Below are 18,890 nucleotides of genomic sequence, written 5' to 3'. Positions count from 1 at the left end.
GCGTCGTCACCGCGCGCTTTTCCCGCCGGGAGCGAGGCCGGAGCGCGCGGGCCGAGTTTTCCTCGCGCGGGCAAGATGGAGGCCGAGCCGCCGCGAGGAGCGGGAGCAGGAGCGGGAGCCGCAGGCTGCTCTGGGCGCCCTGGCTCCCTGCTCTGCCCTCGGCCCGCACGCTGAGCACAGAACTGCTTGAGTTGGAAGGGATCTTAAAGATCATCCAGTTCCAACCCCTCTGCCGTGGGCAGGGACAGCTCCCACCGGGGCGGCCCTGAAAAACAATGGGAGCAGCAAGGAGTGGAGTTTGGTGATGGGCAGAAAGGCTGCCTGCCAGGGTTACCTGCCCAGAGCTGTCTGAACTGGAAATGAGCGGTTTTGAACGCGACCCAGATGAGATTGCGGACGCTGCCGTGGCTTCCCGCGCAGCCACGTGTGCTCAGCTCTGCGGGAGAGCGGCTCCTGTGCTGCTGCCCAGCCCGAGCCATCCAGGAGCGATCAATTGCTTTGGGCCCGGGGGGTGAAGTTTGCAAACTGATCAAAGTCCTTCGGGTTTGGACTGCTTCACGTAAGGAACTGCACTGAATAGTTCACCTAAATCTACCATGGCAGAAGATCCTTCCAGGGATCCAGAAGGTCTCCCCTCAGCCTCCTCTTCCCCAGGCTGCACACCCCCAGCTCCCTCAGCTGCTCCTCCCCAGCCCTCTTCTCCAGACCCTTCCCCAGCTTCCTTGCCCTTCTCCGGACCTGCTCCACATGCTCATGGTGAGAGGCCCCAGACTGACCACAGACAATATATCAAAGCAAAGGAGTATTTTGTAACAGGCGTCAGGAGTGAGTGCTCCGAGGAAGGAATAATCTCTGCGACAGTTTAGAAGCAGACCTGCAGATGTCTCTTACTTTGTATCCCACAACTTCCTGATGCAACATTTAGTCACTGCAGGCTGGCAGGGCTCTCCCAGTTTCACTGTCGGAGGCTGCTCTGCAGTGTTTCGCTGTGTGGTTAGCAGCAGTTACCCAGCAACTTCCAAACAGAAGTGCTTCAGGCTCTTATAAGGCTTTCTTGTGGCACAGATGCCTTAAAGCAGCCTCTCCCCGAGTGTCACCAGTGTCTTGATTTCTCTTCTGTTGATCTTAGTGGGAAGTGCTGTGTGTGTGAAAGGGGAGGAGAAATCAGAATTCTTTACTGTTTCCAACCCCGGATAAAGATCACAGCCTGTGCCAAGTGCACTTTATTTTGGGTACAGGAAGAGGGTACAAGAAAGGTGAGCTGTCTTCAAACTTTCTTGCTTCTTCTGACCAGTGTTACTCCACCCACAGTCATAGTCTGCAGAAGACAAACATGCAGGGCTTATTATTCATTTAGACTTCAGGAAGCCTATTGACAGCTAGAAGTTTCTGTAAGTCATGTGTGAATCCATCTTATTCCACAAGCAATTACATCAGGGAATTGATAGAATTCAGGCTCTGGCCAGCCTGAGGTGTCCCTGCCCATGGCAGGGGGGTTGGAGCTAGATGATCCTTGTGGTCCCTTCCAACCCTGACTGATACTATGACATCAGAGTGAGAGGAGATGGCCCAAAGTTTTGCCAGGGAAGGTTTAGGTGGGACATAAGGACCAATCCCTTGACTGAAAGGGTTGTCAGGCCCTGGAACAGGCTGCCCAGAGCAGTGGTGGAGTCCCCATCCCTGGAGGGAATTAAAAGCCTTCTAGCTGTGGTGCTGAGGGGCAGGGCTTAGCAGCAGGCTTGGGAGTGCTGGGTTAATGGTTGGACTGGATGATCTTCAAGGGCTTTTCCAGCCTGAACAATTCTGAGTCTCTGATACTGAAGGAGTCTTTCTGCAACATACTCAGCAGCCCTTCACACTCCAGTGCCTAAAATTATCCCCAGGGTAGTAATTAATAAAAAGCTTTGTGGAGCAGGATGCCTTAGATGTATGAGCAACATGAGAGGCAGCTGAGGCAGCTGATTTTGGTAAGCAGGAATATTAAGGGATGTTGATAGTGACTTCCACTGTGGTTAGCTTGCAACACTGAACTCCTGTATCTGCAGATGAGGATGAATTCTGTGGGCAGTGCAGTGTTGTGAGGGCCAGGATGTGTTGAAGGTAAGAGCTAATCAATGCAGGATAGTTTTTGTCCCCTTCAGCATTTTCCTTGCTGTGCCATGATTTTCTAGCACTTACCTCCACCATTTCATTTCCTTTAACTTCTTGCTCATGAGAAAATTTGTCTGACTTGGAGACAAGCTTCCCATCTACCATGTTCACAGTGCACTGTTGGAGCAGATTTAAACAGGAGAAAACATCTTGAGCATAAGGAGGCAGCTCTGCTGTGAGCACAGGCTGAGGGAGCTGGGGGTGTTCAGCCTGGAGAAGAGAAGGCTCCAGGAGAACCTGAGAGCTGCCTTCCAACAGCTGAAGGGATCCTGCAGGAAGGCTGCAGAGGGACTTCTCATGAGGGTGTCTGGAGGCAGGACAAGAGGGAATGGTTTGAAGCTGAGGGAGAGCAGGGTCAGACTGGAGCTGAGGGAGAAGTTCTTCAGGAGGAGGTTGGTGAGACTCTGGCACAGGCTGCCCAGGGAGGTTGTGGCTGCCTCCTGCCTGGGGGTGCTCAAGGCCAGGTTTAAAAGAAAGGTTTATGTTTGTTGGACTGATAGAAATGTAAAACAATGGCAGTGGAGCAGCCAAGTTTCACCTGTGCACAGAAACTGGAACAGGAGGATGACTGAAGGGATGCCCCCAGTCCTGAAACAAGTTACCTTCATCTTCCTGCCGTCCAGAGTTGTGATCTCTGCCTCTTTGCCCAGCGTGAAGGAGTTGGTTACAGATTGTTTGGGTGTTTTGGATGTCACAACAAAGTCATTTCCTTTCTGTTGTATTTCTACAATGGGCTTAATGTCTTTGGCCATTTTGATAATGTCATCTGGCAGTGCTGTAAAAAAGGCAAAACAAAGACCTTTGCTTAGCACGCAGGGAGTGGGTGTCTGCCTGCAGCCCATATCTGGAGGGGAGACCTCCTCACTCTCCACATGCCCCTGAAATGAGGATGGAGCCAGCTGGGGGTTGCTCTCTTCTCCCATGTACCAAGTGAGGAAGGGAAATGGCCTCAGGCTGCACCAAGGGAGGTTCAGGTTGGATATGAGGAACAGCTTCTGGACTGGAAGGGTTCTCAGATAGAGCACTGCAACCAGAGGTGCCATGCAAAGGCTGCCTTGCAGCTTCAGCAGATTATTTCAAAGGTAATGAGACACTTACCAAGAACTTTCAGGAAGGCTTCAAGGTTCTCCTGAGCATAGACCTGCCAGGTCCCATTGAATGCCATGGTGGATGCTGAGGGCAGTGGTGCTAGCAGCAGAGCAAGGCCTTTCCCTGCTCCTGCCCATGCTATTTATGGAAAGGGAGAGGCCAGCCCAAGTTGTGAGATGATTGGTTAATTATTAGCTGTGAGGTAACAATTATTAATCATTTATTTGTTCTTAATGACCATAACCTCTAGTTCATTCTGCTTTGACCAGCCAGTTTGGGGTGTGGTGTTTAGAGGGGTTACTGACCTCAGGCAGCTGTAAAATGTTGAGGTTTGGCTTTCCTTCTGTTCACAGCCTCTGGCTTGGGCATTTTCTGTGCTTTGGGTAGAATTCTTCAGCCAGAATCACCCAAGTCACAGGGTGGGGGAGGCAAGGAGCTGCTTAATTCTCACATTGTTCTCTGCTCTGGGCCCTTGGGCTCGAAGTAGTGGGGATAAAGGCCACAGCTATTTCTTCCCACATTGTGTGCCTCCAATTGCTTGGGAACAGGGAAAATCCTGCTGGAGTGGGGCAGGAAGTTGGGGCTTCATCCAGCAGATGTCAGCAGTGTGCACCGAGAACAGCTGCTTGGTTAATTCTTGCTACTAATCAATGCACACATGGAGCATGAAACACAAAGGGACATAGCCTGCAGGCTGCAACGAAGGAAGCAGATAGGATGAGTTACTGTTCTTCTCACCAGCTGCACCAAGAACTCACAGATTCATGGAATGGGTTGGGTTGGAAGGGACCTTAAAGAGCATCCACTTCCAACCCCCCTGCCGTGGGCAGGGACCCCTCCCACCAGCCCGGGTTGCTGAAGGCCTCATCCAGCCTGGCCTTGAACACCTCCAGGGAGGGGACAGCCACAGCCTCCCTTGGCAACCTCTCAAGGCCACATCTAACCTGACTTTGAACACTTCCAGGCTTGAAGCCTTCACAGCTTCTCTGGGCAGCCTGTTCCAGAGCCTCACCACCCTCATGGGGAAGAATTTCTTCCTAATGTCTCATCTCAGTCCAGCTTCTGCCAGGCTGAAGCCACCCACCCTGGTCCTGTCGCTCCATGCCTTCATCAGCAGTCCCTCCCCAGCTCTTCTGCAGCCCCCTTTACATCCTGGAAGGCTGCTGTTAGGTCTCCTGGAGCCTTCTCTTCTCCAGGCTAAACCACCCCAGCTCTCCCAGCTGCCCTCATGGGAGAGGTAGCCCTGCTGCCTCTGCAGGCATGCCTGTGGGCTTTGGAAGACGTTCCTTGGATTTTGTGTCGTGCAGTGGTGTTGCTTAATTCAACTAAAGTCTGCCTGAGGGGTAGGTGACCTTCCCAAGCTGACTTTCATTACTCCATCCCAGTCAGTAACCCTTCTGTTTCAGCAGAACTTTCTCTTGCCAGTTCAAGCCTTTTCTAGCATTTGATTTTAAAGAACATTCCCACCCAGAGAGGCAGCTATGGAGGTCCATTCAGATGTGCTAACAGCTGAGTACTGAGGGAGTGGTACTGATAGTGCCTGAGGCTGTGTTTGTCTGGGGGTCCCCCACACATGGCTCTGACATGGCCAGCTTGGTGCTGGAGCTACTCTAGGACATGAACCTGATGGAGTGGGTCCAGAGGAGGGCCAGAAAAATGATCAGGGAACTGGAGCACCTCTGCTGCAAGGGCAGGCTGAGGGAGCTGGGCTTGTTCAGCTGAAGCTGATGGTGCTCCTCACTGCCTTGTTTTCTCCCTGTGTGCTTTAGGTTGGTGAAGGTTCCTCCTTCAAGGCCCTGATTCAGGACAGAGCTCAGGAAAACTCCTCCCCCCCCCCCCCCCCCCAAAGGGCAGCAGGATTCCAGATGGATTTATTGGCAAGAGCACTGAGATGCCACCAAAGGTGAGAGTTTAATAGCAACACACACAACAATAGTCAGCTACAGGAGAGTCAGCTACAGGGAGGGCTTGATACAGAAACACTCCACTGAGAGCCCACCTGCCAGAGGGGAATCCTCTGCCATTGCCCACACAGCCTGAGTGGGGGAGAGCTCCTCTGGCAGGGGGGGTGGTGTACAAACACTTGTGCACACACCCCTGTCCATGACCACTTGTGCACACACACACACACACTTCTCCACAGCAGAACTCTTTTCTAACAGCTGCCACAATGAGGATGCTCCAATGCTGCTGAAATAAAAGCAGGGAGAGGGGCCTGAGCCCTAGGGCAGAGGCACTGCAAAGCAGCAGCAGGACTCCACTTCCACCTCACTGGGGGTGGCTGAATTCATTTAGGCTTTTTCATTATCATCCCACTTGCAACTTCCTCCTCTTCCATCCCCACTGGGATCTCTCCATGCTTATAGACACTGATAGTAACCTGCCCTGTCTCAGAGCCATACTTGTTCTTGACATAGATGCTGTACTTCCCTGTGTCTTCGTTGCAGACTTTCTCGATGGTGATGGTGACAACTGAGCCCTTCACCTCCAGCTTGTAGCGGTCCTTGAAGACAATAACCTTCTCATTCTTGAACCAAGTGATTTCTGGGTAGGGGTCTCCAGATACACAGCAGGTTAAACACAGGGTCTGTTGTGAAACAGAGCAGAAAGAGGTTGTGAAGGCAGAAATGAGGAAGGAGACAGAGCTGCTGGAGTGAGCCCAGAGGAGGCCACAAAGATGATCCAAGGGCTGGAGCAGCTCTGCCATGAGCACAGGCTGAGGGAGCTGGGGATGGCCAGCCTGGAGAAGAGGAGGCTCCCAGGGGGACCTTAGAGCTGCCTTCCAATAGCTGAAGGGATCCTGCAGAGTGACACTTACACAGGCACAGTGTGAGTGTGCTGTCACTTGGCAGGCTTTCCCCTCTGCCTGTGTGCCAGCGAGGGGGAATCTGACTCGGGTCTGAGCAGCAGGTTGGTGTGATGGGAAAATCAGATCCTGTACTTCAAACCCTTAGTCCAATCCCAGGAATTGGGAAGACAACAAAAGGATCTGGCTCTGAAATAGACCTGGGAAGCAGCAGCATCCAAAACCTGCCAGAAGGGGATTTCTCTGCCACAAAGGGCAGGTTTGGAAGCACCTTCAAGAGTGTAGGGGGCTGACAGAGGTATTGTGGGTGGCACCACTTCAAACCCCTGGCCACTGCAGTAGCTCAGAAAAGCTACAGGAGGGGGAAACAAGTTATTTTCTCCTCAGTTATTCTTCTGTGTCCAGTATTACCTTGTCCTCCATGATGGTGGCAACATCTGGCAGCCCTTGAACAACTCTGGCACGATCTGGGAATGAACATATAACAAACATGACCTTTGAGTTCTACTTAGCAGTCTAGCACTTGGCTTTGTTCCCCAGAAGGAAGGGAATTACAGGATCATAGGATGTTAGGGGTTGGAGGGGACCTTTGAAGATCATCAGGTCCAACCCCTCTGCCAGAGCAGGGCCATAGAATCCAGCACAGGTCCCACAGGAACACATCCAGATGGGGCTGGAAAGGCTCCAGAGCAGGAGACTCCACAGCCTCTCTGGGCAGCCTGCTCCAGGGCTCTGTGACCTTCACAGTGCAGAAGTTCCTCCTCATGTTGAGGTGGAACCTCCTGTGCTGGAGTTCAGATCCATTGCCCCTTCTTCTATCCCAGGGTGCAGCTGAGCAGAGCCTGTCCCTGTCCCCTCCCTCCTGACCCCCAGCCCTCAGATGTTTGTAAGCATTTATTAAACCCCCTCTCAGTCTTCTCCTCTCCCAGCTAAACAGCCCCAAGGGCTCTCTGCCCCTCCTCACAGGGCAGTGCTCCAGTCCCTCAGTCATCCTGGTGTTGTCTGCTGGTACCCAGGGAAAGAATTCACTCTTGCAGAACTGCTTTTTGTTGTGGGTGAAAGTTGTTCTCTTGACCTGCAAAGCTCAGCTCTCCCCAGCCAGCAAAGGGACAATGATGGAAAGATGCCTTTGCAACAGCCACCCCTCTGCTTTGCTCTGTGAAGCAGTGGGGGCAAAGCAAACCATGAGCTGCAGTTGTGCATTATGAGAGACTGGTGGAAAATGAAGTTCTTTGAAAATCCTCTTCTCTCAGCACCCCCTCCCCTTCCCCACCACAGCTGCCCCTTTGCCACCTCCCCTGCCCCATTTCCCCCCTTGTTCCCCTCAAACCCACAGCACCTGTGCTCTCTTGCAGTCTCCTCCCACCCCAGCTGTGGCCACTTGGCCCTCCCCACCCACTCCCCTATTTAATCCCCCCCAGGAAGTACAGCAGCCCCAAGCTGAGCCCATCTGGGCTGAGGATCCTCCTCTCCTCCCTGGTGAGTGCCTCTGGTGCACACTGGGTGTGGTGGTGGTGACAACAAAGGCCGGGGGGCCTGGTGGCCCCCCGGTTGTTAGGGCAATGATTGCTGACTGCTCCAATCCCATCCACGGGTGCTGGCTGGGGCTCCTCATGGGGCTGAGCTCCTCTGGGTGGTGTCTTGGCTCGTGAGGGTCTTGCCCCTGGCTCTGGCATGGGTGCAAAAATGGTGGAGAGGGAGCAGGGGCTGCTTAGGCAGGGGGGGAGGCTGGTGGAGAGTTGGGAAGATGAAGTGGGGTGGAGGTGGGGGACAAAAGCCTGGTGGCCCCCTGGGTAGGTGGAAGAGCTTACTGAATGGAGAAAAGAAACCTTGAGAGGCCACCTGCACTAAAAAGATCCCAAGAGATCTCCCTGGCAGTTCCTGCATTGAAACTTCCAGGGGGCTGGAGAGCTCTCTCTCTAGATAGAGACACCTTCATCATTCTGATTAGATTATTAAACTACTATTCTTGAGTCAAAGAGGAAAATGGGGGGGGGGGGGGAAGCTTACAAAACACTGCAGGAAAAGAGCAACCCACTTTTGTCCCTGGGGGGACTGAATTTCAGCTTATTTTCTTGTCTCCTGCCAAATAAAATGTGAAACAAAACTTGTGGGTGCTCCATGAGGGGGAAACAAAAGCCTCCCTATTTTAGCAGCAGGTGGACTCTCTGCCACCCCTGTGTCTCCTGCCTGTGAGCACCAAGCACCAAGCCATGGGAAGGTTTCCTTGGGAGCCCATGTACACTCTGAAAGCTCTTCCCCCTCAGGGTATTTCTACCACTTTCAGTCTGCATTTACTTTTCCTTGCCCCTGCTCCATTTTGCTCTTAATTATCTCCTCAAGCCAATCTCTTTCTCATGGTTGCACACTTCAAATGCTTTAACATAGAACTGTCAGTCCCAGCCCCTGCCATGGCCAGGGACACCTCACACCACAGCAGGTTGCTCACAGCCACCTCCAGCCTGGCTTTAAAAGCCTCCAGGGATGAGGCTTCCACCACCTCCCTGGGCAGCCTGTGCCAGGCTCTCACCACCCTCCTGGGGAAGAACTTCTTCCTGACATCCAATCTGAATCTCCCCACTTCTATTTCTGTTCCATCCCCCCAGTCCTGTCACTCCCTGACACCCTCTAAACTCCCTCCCCAGCTTTCTTGTAGCCCCCTTCAGATACTGGAAGGCCACAATTAGGTCTCCTCTGAGCCTTCTCTTCTGACTGAACAGCCCCAGCTGCCTCAGTCTCTCCTCACAGGAGAGCTGCTCCAACCCTCTGCTCCTTTGTGGCCCCCCCTGTACCTGCTCTAGCAGTTGCACATTCTCCTTGTGCTGGGGGCTCCAGAGCTAGACACTCAACTCCACAAACTGTCTGCACTGCATTGCCCTTTCAGGAGAGAGCTTCATGAAGTACCTCCTAGAGCAAAGGGTAAGGGAAGTAGTCCCTCTTCAAGGGGAAGTTTCTACCCAGGGAAAGCTGTCTGCAACACTCCTTCCACATCAGAAGGGAGCAGCTGAACAGGGTTGCAAGAGGACAGCGAGAGAGAAATCACTTCTCTAGTAAGAGCAGGAGAAGCTGCAGTTATGCAGCAGTGTCACAGGTTCCCCACATCAACCAAGAGCAAGCACCACATGGGAAGTGCAGCAGGACAAGTGAAGTGGAGATGAGATGGAAAGAGCAACAAGAGCCACTGCCAGGGTTTGGAAAAGGGGATTTGGGGGGTACTCAATTTACTCACACTTCTCTGCTATTGCTGCTTCCCTGAAAAGGAGAGAGAGAGAGAGAATCATGCCAGTGGCTTGCTTTCTTACACTTTGCACCCTCAGCCCAGAAAAGGGCACTCAAAATAGATCTAGCTGTGAAAATATGTACACAGGAACTTACTTCAGCCTTCTGTGCTCAGCCAGGGCATCTTCAAAGGCTGCAAGGAAGGAACAGGCTTTAGTGAAAGGTGCCATTAGCAGCTTGGACATCATGCATCAGTGCTGGAGTGACAGGAGGCAGTGCATGGAGGCAGCATCTACAGCTGCCTCCAGCAGCCACAGCTCTGCTGAAAGAAGTGGGGTATACAGTACACAGAATGCTAGGGGTCAGAAAGGACCTCCAGAGATCAAATCCAACCCCCCTGCAAAGCAGGACCCGCTCAGGGCAGGTCCCACAGGAGCTCCTCCTGCTGGCTTTTGAAGATCTCTGGAGGAGACTCCACAAGCTCTCTGGGCAGGGCTCCAGCACCCTCATACCAAAGAAGGTGGTTCTCATTCTGAGATGGAATGTCCTGTGGCTGAGTTTATGTCCCTTGGGTATCACTGCAAGGAGCCTGGCTCCATCCTCCTGACAGGCGGTGCTGGTGCCAGGCCCCGCTCAGCCTGCTCCAGCCTGAACAGCCCCAGGTGGCAGCCATCCCTCACACAAGAGGGATACAGCATTCCCTTTCCAAGGGGAAGGCCAGTGGAGGAATAAAGCTCCACCTCAGAGCAGTCTAAAAGCCTTTGTGAGCCCCAAGCCACATCCCTTTGGCAGGCTGTCACCTGCAGGCTCTGTTGGCCTAGAAAGGGGTTGGATACTTCCCAGAAGCAGCTGCCCTCCATCCCCTCCATTTCCCAGGAGTGCTTCAGGCTGTGGCAGCCAGGCTCTCTAAAGGCCTCCCTGCTGCCCACTTCTCCTCATGTCTCCTCTGACTTGTCTGGGCACTTCCCTCTCTGTCTGCACCTAACTCCATAGCATGGCTCCAGCTCCAAGGCAGGAGAGAGGACTCTGGCCGTGGTTTGAAGGAACCTCGGACATCAGCTCAGCTACAGCTCACTCCTTGTACCTCCCAGCATTATCTGGCTCAGCTTACCTTGTCCAGACAAGTCAGTTGAGAGCTTGTGAGAGCTGTTCCCATCAAATAACTCCAGGGTGTATTTTCCCTTATCTGCATCTGTTGGGTCCAGGATGTGGAGCCAGACCTGGTTCATTGTGCTCCCAGCCTTCAGCCTGTCACGGCTGTCCAGTTTCTTCTCCCTGGGCAAGCAAATGAAATCATTCCAGGAGGGCTCAGCAGAGCTGCAGGAACCACAACACTCACTCACTCTTCCTTTTGTCTTTTCAGACCTGAACTGCTTAGAATAACAGCGAGGTCCTGACTCCCACTCTCTTCATTTTATGGGCAGTGAAGTATTCAGTTGCCCTTGCAAATCCCATGGGGCCTGGGCCTGTGCTTGTAGGCAGTTTGCCAGAGCTCTGCAACTCTCAGAATCACAGAACAGTGAGGGCTGGAAGGGACCTCCAGAGATCATCCAGCCCAACCCCAAGGCCAAAGCAAGAGCACCCAGGGCAGCTCACACAGGAACACATCCAGCTGGGTTTGGGAGATCTCCAGAGCAGGAGACTCCACAACCTCTCTGGGCAGCCTGCTGCAGGGCTCTGTGGCCCTCACAGTAAAGAAGTTTCTCCTCATGTTGAGTTGGAACCTCCTGGGTTCTAGCTGGTATCCCTTGGTCCTTCCATTACCTTAGAAAGCCACAGCTCAGGCCCAGGATGTTTAGTTTTGATGATAAACAGATACAAGCAACAGTACTCCAGAAGCCTTGCAAAGATCTTTTGGAGCCTTACTTGTGGTACCAGGTGGTTTTCATGTAGTCTGTGAAGTACTTCACATCTGTGTAGATTTTGATGCCTTCCTCAGTGGGCTGAATTTTCAGTGGTGTGGCAGAAAGAGCTGAGAGTGTAAAGGAGAGACTGAAATTGAGGAGGGTGCTCAAGAAGACTCAGTTCTGCATGCTGCACACACCAAACCCCAGGCAGCCTGTCACCCTTTCTCAGTGGAGAAGGTGGCTGGCTGAAAGCTGGGTGAGACTTTGCCTCCTGAAGACCCTGAATATTTCAGCAGCTGGCACAAAATGCCAGAATCTCTCCAGGAGACCTGGGGCTCAGGCAGAAAGAGCACAGCAAACTGGCACAGAACTCTTTTGTAAGTGCAGAGAGCTTTATGTCCCTCAGTTTAGTTCCTGACCACCCTCCTTGACAGTTTGAGAGGGCACTGAAGGGAATCGGTGGCATTGTCCTCCCTCCACACCCAGCTCCTGAGCAGTTTGCTCTGATTGTGGCACCCAAGCTCCCCCCCCTACCCCCCACTGTCAGCTGGGGAGACAATGACATACCACTGATCCTGCACAGCTCCTTGAGAAGGTCTTCAAAGGCTGCAAAGACAGAGATTTGTGTCCATGAGTACAACAGGTAGCAAAAGTTAGGTCCTGCACCTAGGCTGGGACAATCCTAGATATTAACCTGGGCTAGGGAGTGAGGAGATTGGGAGCAGCCCTGCAGAAAAGGACTTGGGGGTGCTGGTGGATGGGAAGCTGAACCAGCAGTGTGAGCTTGCAGCCCAGAAGGCCAATGGCAGCCTGGCCTGCAGCAAAAGCAGCAGGTGGAGAGAGGAGATTCTGCCCCTCTACTCTGCTGAGACTTCACCTGGAGAACTGCATCCAGCTCTGGAGCCCTCAGCACAGGAAGGACATGGAGCTGGTGGAGCAGGTCCAGAGGAGGCCACAAAAATGCTCAGGGGGTTGGAGCAGCTCTGCTACAAGGACAGGCTGAGGGAGCTGGGAGTGACCAGCCTGGAGAAGAGAAGGCTTCAGGGAGACCTTAGAGCAGCCTTCCAGAACCTGAAGGAGGCTACAAGCAGGCTGCAGAGGGACTGCTCCCAAAGGCCTGCAGGGACAGGCCCAGGGGCAATGGTTTGAGATGAGAGCAGAGCAGACTGAGATTGGATGTGAGGAACAAGTTCTGCCCCAGGAGGCTGCTGGAACACTGCAGCAGGCTGCCCAGGGAGGGGGCTGAGGCTCCAGCCCTGGAGATATTTGAAGTCAGGTTCAGCAAGGCTCTGATCAGCTTGATCCAGTGGAGGATGTCCCTGCAGGGGGGTTGGGCTGGGTGACCTTTGGAGGTCCCTTCCAACCCAACCCATTCCAGGATTCTGAGCCACATCTGCTCTGCCAGGTTAACTTCATTAAGTTTAGACTGTGTCAGAGCTGGAGTTAGTCTTTTCCTCTTGTGAAGCTCCCTGGGAATGGAGTTTGTGCCACTGGCTCATTTATTTTTAGGTGCTGGGCATTTCCTGCTAAAGGTAGCTGCCTCTCCCTTCCTTAGCACTCCATGTGTGCAACAGACTGCTCCCACAAGGCAGATTTATGGCTCAGCTTTCAGTGAGGGATTCCAGATGTCAGGGTAGGATTTAATCTTGGGAAGCAGAACCTTCTGCCTGATGCTGAGGTGGTGAAGTGGCTGTGGCACTACTGAGCTCTTAACTGTGGTGCTTGACAGGATTGATGCCCCAGCCCCAGCCTGGGGACTGGCTCTGTGTGGGGATGACAGCAGGATGGCAGCCCTGCAGATTTATTTGCCAATTCCCAGAGCATTTTCAGACCACTGAACAGTGGAGCAGGAGTCTGCAGCAACATGGCAGTGCTTTTCCACTTGGCTGTTGTCTTCACCAACTCTCCTGTCAGCCTAACTCAGCCTAGAATGTTTGGCACTGCTGGGGGCTGCAGAGTGGAAGTGGAAGTTGGTCCTCCTGCTGCTTTGAAGAGCTGGCTGAACTTCCAGGAGTGAAAACCCAAGGAGGTGTGGCAGGGACAGCTCATGGAATCACAGAAGGGGAAGGGCTGGAAGGGACCTCTGGAGATTAAGTCCAATCCCCCTGGCCAGGCAGGAGCACCAGGGCAGGTCACACAGGCACACACCCAGGTGGGACTGGTAGGAAGTTAGGGCATGTGGTTTTAAATGCCCAGTTAAGGCCAGGCAGGGCTGTGGAAGTGTGGTGTGGCCTGATGCAAGGCTCTCCTACCTCCTTTTGTGAGCTCCAGCTGGGTGTAGTCCTCTCCCCTCTCATCTGAAACAACTGCTTTGTATTGGCCCTCATCTGCTTTGGTTATCTAGCAAAGAAATGGGGACTCTTTATTAACCCCCCCAAGAGCTCAACCCAGCTCCCACCCCCCCAGCAGAAATGTCACCTAGCCTTCAAACAGGGCAGAGGGAGGGAAAGGCTGAGCTCTTCCTCCTGCCTCCCAGGGAACTGGGCTTTGTGCAGACACCTCTAATGAGCACATGAATTTATTCTTGACTTGTTGTTACTGCAGTGCCCCTCCAGACCAGGCCACCAGGCCTGAGCAGAGCCCCTGCAAAGCCCTAGCTTCTCTTTGTAGCCACTCAGGACATGTTCAGCTGTTTACAGCCACTCCCTGTCAACATCTTCTCCCTAGTTCAGGTCTGGGCAGCGCCTGAGGCAGCTGGGCTTGCTTAGGCTGGAGAAGAGAAGGCTGAGGAGAGACCTCAGGAGGAGGTCTCAGGAGGAGCAGCTTGGGGTGAGGTGGGGTTGCTCTCTCTAATGCCAGGTGATAGAACAAGAGAAAATGTCCTGGAATTGTGCCAGGGGAGGCTCAGGTTGGAGAACAGGAAACATCTCCTGGCTGCAAGAGTGGTCAGGCACTGGAATGGGCTGCCCAGGGAGGGGGTGGAGTCCCCACCCCTGGAGGTGTGCAAGGAAAGCGTGGCCCTGGCACTTGGGGCCATGGTGCAGTGGGGCTGGGCTGATGGTTGGACTGGCTGATCCTTGGGGGCTTTGTGATGCTGCCTGACCAGAAGCAAAATGATTTCTTCTCTTGAGCTTTTCCCAGTGTTCACTCACCCTCTTGCCTTCAGTGGGCACTCCCCAGGATGCACACTGAATGGTCACAAGGCCAAGCCCTAGTTGTGACATTTCCCTGTGGTCACCAAAGCCTCAAAGCTGCTTCTGTTTGAGTTCACCTTTTTAATGAGGAGAGCTCCTGCCCCAGCCTGGGGGTCGAAGACACCATCTGCTCGAGCCTGCTGGTTGAAGAACCACTGGCAGCTGGTGTCCTTCCTCAGGTTGGTTGCCTGGTGGAAGCCAACATTTACAAGTCAGAATCTCCAAGGCATTCGATTCTGCTTCCCTGGATGCCCTCCTCCTGCCAAACACCACTTGCATTACAGAATTGCTGCAGAACCTCAGCAGCTTCCTCCTTGCTTCCCACTTCTGCCCCAGGCCAGCATCTCTTGGCTGTCCCTGCTCTGCAGATGAGCATTTGGCTGAGCACTCTTCACCCCCTGCTCTTCAAACTCACATCTAAGGTTCAGTGCTGAAGGAGCTCAGCCTGTAGCTGGCCCTACCTTGCAGGTCAGGAGGACTTCACAGTTCTCTGTCACCTTCCATTTCAAGCTCTCTATGAAGTGCGGCCCTGGAAAAGAGCAGCAATGGCTTTTAGCAAGGGACTGCTGCAGCTCCGAGCCTTACCTACAGAAATGCTTCCATCTAGGGGTGGATCCCTGCAGCGCTGCCCTCTGCAGGCAGCTGCCGCCCGCTTTAGAGCCGGCGGCCGGCTCGGTACCGGCGGCCGGCTCGGTACCGGCGGCCGGCTCGGTGCTGGCGGCTTTGTGGAGGAATTCTGTCCCAAAGTGTGTCTCAGGGTGCTGCCTAACCAGGCCTTTGTGAGCTGCTTGGCATCAGGCCCCTCTAGGAGCTGATAGATGTTTGCCAGCTGAATTGCCATGGAATAAAAAAGCCTTTCACTGTCTGCATTTCTTCCTGGTTCTGGAAGGGTAACCTTTATAGAGCCTGTGATGTGCCCTAAGCACCTCTGCACCTGCAGGGAGCATTCTTACTCCTGCCAGAAGGAGATCACCTTCCCAGTTGTGGTATTTGTTTTCTCTGAAGCTTCTATAAATTTCCTTATTCATGGATACAAGAGGGGGAAGGAAATGGAAGTGGAATGGGGGGTGCTGTGAAAAGCATCTAGAGAATCTCCCCTTCTGTTCTGCTCTGGGGAGATCCCACCTGGAGTCCCATGCCCAGCTCTGGAGTCCCCACAAAAACGACAGGGAGCTGTTAGAGCAGGTCCAGAGGAGGCCAGGAAGATGATCAGAGGGCTGGAGCACCTCTCCTGGGAAGACAGGATGAGAGAGTTGGGGTTGTTCAGCCCAGAGGAGGCTCCAGAGAGATCTCAGAGCATCCTTCCAGGATCTGAAGGGAGCTCCAGGAGAGCTGGGGAAGGACTTTGTACAAAGGCATGGAGTGACAGGAAGAGGGGTAATGGCTTTGAACTGGAAGAGCCTTGATTTAGGTGAGACACTGGGGAGAAATTCTTCCCCCTGAGAGTGGTGTTGCACTGGAACAGGCTGCCCAGGGAAGCTGTGAAGGCTCCCAGCCTGTAAGTGTTGAAAGCCAGGTTGAATGTGGCCCTGAGCAGGCTGGTCCAGCAGGAGGTGTCCCTGCCCATGGCATAGTCATGGCAAGTCCTTCAGCTTCTCTTACCCTGCTTCTTCTTCCATTCTCTCCTCTTTGCATCAGCCTCCTTTGCAACTTGATCAAAGCCTGTGAGAGCAGCAATGGTCAGAGTCAACAACCTCCCTTCAGTTCTCAGTGTCAACACTGCAGAACTTCCTGATCACAAAAGGTGGTCTCAGAGCTGTGAGGTTTATCTCTAAGACCTCTTTAGTGCCTGGGTTACCTCTGGTCCCCACTGAGAGCCCTGAGCAGATCAGTGCCATCAGTCCTTCCCTGTGCCTGCTCAGAACCCAGGGTTTCTTTTCACTGCAAGAAAGGAGTCTGTGAAGAGCTGGCCTCAGGAACTGAACCTGGAGGTTTGACTGGCCCCCAAAAATGGGCTTGAAACCCTGAGCTGAAAACCTTTGCAAAGTGAGAAACACAGAGTGGCAGAGAGCACTCAGCTCCCCTCTGCTTTACTGCATCTCACTCCAGTTCTCTCTGCTGCCTTCACTGACAGCAGACAAAGATGAGCACTTCCCCAGCACAGCTCAGCAAACTCTTTCATGTCCTGCGCTCAACAGGTGCTGAACCACTCTGTAAAACTCTTCAGGCTTTGTGTTGAGCTCTCTGCTGCAGGGACTTGCCCTGCAGTGCAGCTGGCACTGGTTTCTGTGCTGCCCTCACTTTGATGCAATTAACCACTTGCTGACTGCACTGAATGTGCAGCCTGATCCTGCCCTGGGATGAGGGATGGATGTAACACCCCATTGTGCACTGCCAAGCCACAGACACTTGGCCATAGCAGGGCAGTGTGGGAAGCATCTGAACTAAGAGCCAGGGCTTTCCTTTAGCAGCCCATTTTTATCACCAGGGACCCAATGCACAGGGGCAAAAGCTTCAATTTCTGTTAAAGAGAAATGCAGATCATTTCTCACAGGATTCCTGGGCTTTAAATGGCTGCTGCAATGTCTTCTCCCCATTCCCAGTGTGCCATTGGGATTGCTGGAGGTACTCTGAGGCCTTAAATGCCTGGGAAGCTTTCCACTGAGCAGGGCAGGCTATATTTGCTCCTGCATTTCCACTTACATTCATCCAAAAGAACAAGGGTGAAGTGGTTTTTAGCCTTCCCATCTTGCAGCTGGGCTGTGTACATCCCTTTATCATCATCACACAAGTTCTGGATGATCAGCTCTATGAGGCCTTTTTCTCTGACAAAGTTGATTTTGTGTGTCTGTGGAAGACAAAGGAAACAAACCCAACTGAAGAGCTTTCCCCCAGGGGAAATGCTGGTCAGAGCCTGGCACAGCTTCTACTGCAACACTCAGCTGTTACAGTCCTGGGGACTCTGGCACAGGCTGCCCAGGGGGGTTGTGGATGCCCCCTCCCTGGGGGTGTTCAGAGCCAGGTTGGATAAGGTCTTGAGCAGCTGAGTCTAGCTGAGAAGTGTCCCTGGGCATGGGGGGGAGGGTGAAGGAGATGAGCTCTGAGGTCCCTTCCAACCTGAGCCCTTCTGTGATTCCCTGATATCCTGGGCTTCACTGAGGGTCTGGGCAGAGGCAGGGGAGGGTCTGGGCAGAGGCAGGGGAGGGTCTGGGCAGAGGCAGGGGAGGGTCTGGGCAGAGGCAGGGGAGGGTCTGGGCAGAGGCAGGGGAAGGTCTGGGTAGAGGCAGGGGAGGGTTGCTTACAGCAGAGCTGTTCTCTGGGAGAAAGCTTTTGGTGAAGCCACCCAATGCAGCACCTTGTTCTTGTTGGAGCTTAGAGACCTTTCAGCTGCCCAGAGTCCCTCTGATGCTCAGCATGACAGAGGCACTGCACTTAATGGCAGTTCTGAGGCATGCAGTTGCATGTTTGGGTGATGAGGAGTAACACTGCCACCCTCCTGACATCATGCAAGCACTGCTGAGCCTTTCCAACATACACCCTGGAACCTGTCAGGTGCTTGAACACAGCCATCATCCTGCTGCCTTGCTGCCCTGTTTGCCCTGAGCAAATATTGTCCTTACAGAGAGCTCAACAAACACTTTGTAATCAGCCATAACCATCTCAGCTCTGCAGTGCAGGAAGGACAGCTCTTGCAACAGACAAAGCCTTCAAGAAATCTCCTAACCCCTGCTTTAGCTGCCCCCAGCACGGCAATAACAGCTCTGAAATCCCCTGGCCCAGTCCTCCCTCTTTGTTCTAGCTGCTCTCTGTGTTCTCTGGGCATTGCCACGCTGCATCTAACTGACAGGAGGATGATTTATGCTTTGCTTCATTCTCAACTGTTCTCCCCTCTGGCCCTGTCATTCCAAATGCTTTCTAAGTGTTAGAATATCAGCTTGAGATGGGAAGAGGCAGAGGCTCAAGCAGGTTTTTTCTGTGCTTCAGAAGGCTGGGGTGCACTGCCACACATGGTGCAGAGCTATTTCCAGGGCCTCAGACTGAGAAGTCAATCACTCTCCTCACTGCTCTTAGGCTGCAGGAGATTTAACTGTCCTCAGTTCACAGACATAGAATAATAGAACCAGAATGGTCTGGGTTGGAAGGGAGCACCAAAGGTCACCCAGTCCACCCCCCCTGCAGGCAGCAGGGACCTCCTCCACTGGATCAAGCTGATCAGAGCCTTGTCCAGCCTGACTTTGAATATCTCCAGGGACAGAGCCTCAGTCACCTCCCTGGGCAGCCTGCTGCAGTGTTCCAGCAGCCTCCTGCTGCAGAACTTGTTCCTCACATCCAATCTCAGTCTGCTCTGCTCTCATTTCAAACCATTGCCCCTGGTTCTGTCCCTGCAGGCCTGTGGGAGCAGTCCCTCTGCAGCCTGCTTGTAGCCCCTGCAGGGACTGGCAGGCTGCTCTGAGGTCTGCCTGGAGCCTTCTCTTCTCCAGGCTGAACACTCCCAGCTCCCTCAGCCTGGCCTTGCAGGAGATCCTGTCTCATTGTGGCATTTCCTTAGCACCTCTGAAGTGAGCTGAGTTTGTGCAGCCCAGAGGAAGCTGCCTGTGCCTCAGAGATGTCTTTGTGGTGTCAGATGAGTGACAAGTGACTGAGGCTTGAGGGCAGAAAATTCCCCTCTGAAGGGCAGGAAAATCCCCTCTGAAGGGCAGGAGG

General features: G+C 53.4%; 2 protein-coding genes across 2 annotated transcripts in view; both read right to left on the bottom strand.

Annotated features, from left to right (window-relative positions):
* Nucleotides 1-1,245: 1,245 nt before the first annotated feature.
* LOC104307388 (fatty acid-binding protein, liver) lies at nucleotides 1,246-3,360 on the bottom strand. The gene is made up of 4 exons (XM_009908448.2): nucleotides 3,250-3,360; nucleotides 2,754-2,926; nucleotides 2,179-2,268; nucleotides 1,246-1,318 (listed from the first exon to the last, which is right to left on the bottom strand). The coding sequence occupies exons 1-4, from the start codon at nucleotides 3,314-3,316 to the stop codon at nucleotides 1,268-1,270; spliced, it is 381 nt and encodes a 126-aa protein (XP_009906750.1). The 5' UTR covers nucleotides 3,317-3,360; the 3' UTR covers nucleotides 1,246-1,267.
* A 2,144-nt stretch (nucleotides 3,361-5,504) lies between these two features.
* The window catches only part of MYOM3 (myomesin 3), a 32,956-nt gene continuing 19,570 nt past the window's right edge, over nucleotides 5,505-18,890 (bottom strand). The window contains exons 25-36 of the mRNA XM_009908449.2: nucleotides 16,890-17,034; nucleotides 15,849-15,908; nucleotides 14,708-14,775; nucleotides 14,324-14,434; nucleotides 13,365-13,452; nucleotides 11,680-11,718; nucleotides 11,132-11,237; nucleotides 10,377-10,540; nucleotides 9,422-9,458; nucleotides 9,276-9,298; nucleotides 6,458-6,513; nucleotides 5,505-5,827 (exon numbers count right to left, since the gene is read on the bottom strand). Coding sequence (XP_009906751.1) covers nucleotides 5,528-5,827; nucleotides 6,458-6,513; nucleotides 9,276-9,298; nucleotides 9,422-9,458; nucleotides 10,377-10,540; nucleotides 11,132-11,237; nucleotides 11,680-11,718; nucleotides 13,365-13,452; nucleotides 14,324-14,434; nucleotides 14,708-14,775; nucleotides 15,849-15,908; nucleotides 16,890-17,034 — 1,197 coding nt within the window. The 3' untranslated portion in view covers nucleotides 5,505-5,527. The remainder of the gene's footprint in view (nucleotides 5,828-6,457; nucleotides 6,514-9,275; nucleotides 9,299-9,421; nucleotides 9,459-10,376; nucleotides 10,541-11,131; nucleotides 11,238-11,679; nucleotides 11,719-13,364; nucleotides 13,453-14,323; nucleotides 14,435-14,707; nucleotides 14,776-15,848; nucleotides 15,909-16,889; nucleotides 17,035-18,890) is intronic.

Source organism: Dryobates pubescens, chromosome 20 (assembly GCF_014839835.1).
Source record: "Dryobates pubescens isolate bDryPub1 chromosome 20, bDryPub1.pri, whole genome shotgun sequence".
Lineage (NCBI taxonomy): Eukaryota > Metazoa > Chordata > Aves > Piciformes > Picidae > Dryobates > Dryobates pubescens.
Note: the sequence above shows the minus strand (reverse complement) of the source record. Positions and strands in the feature narration are given on the sequence as shown.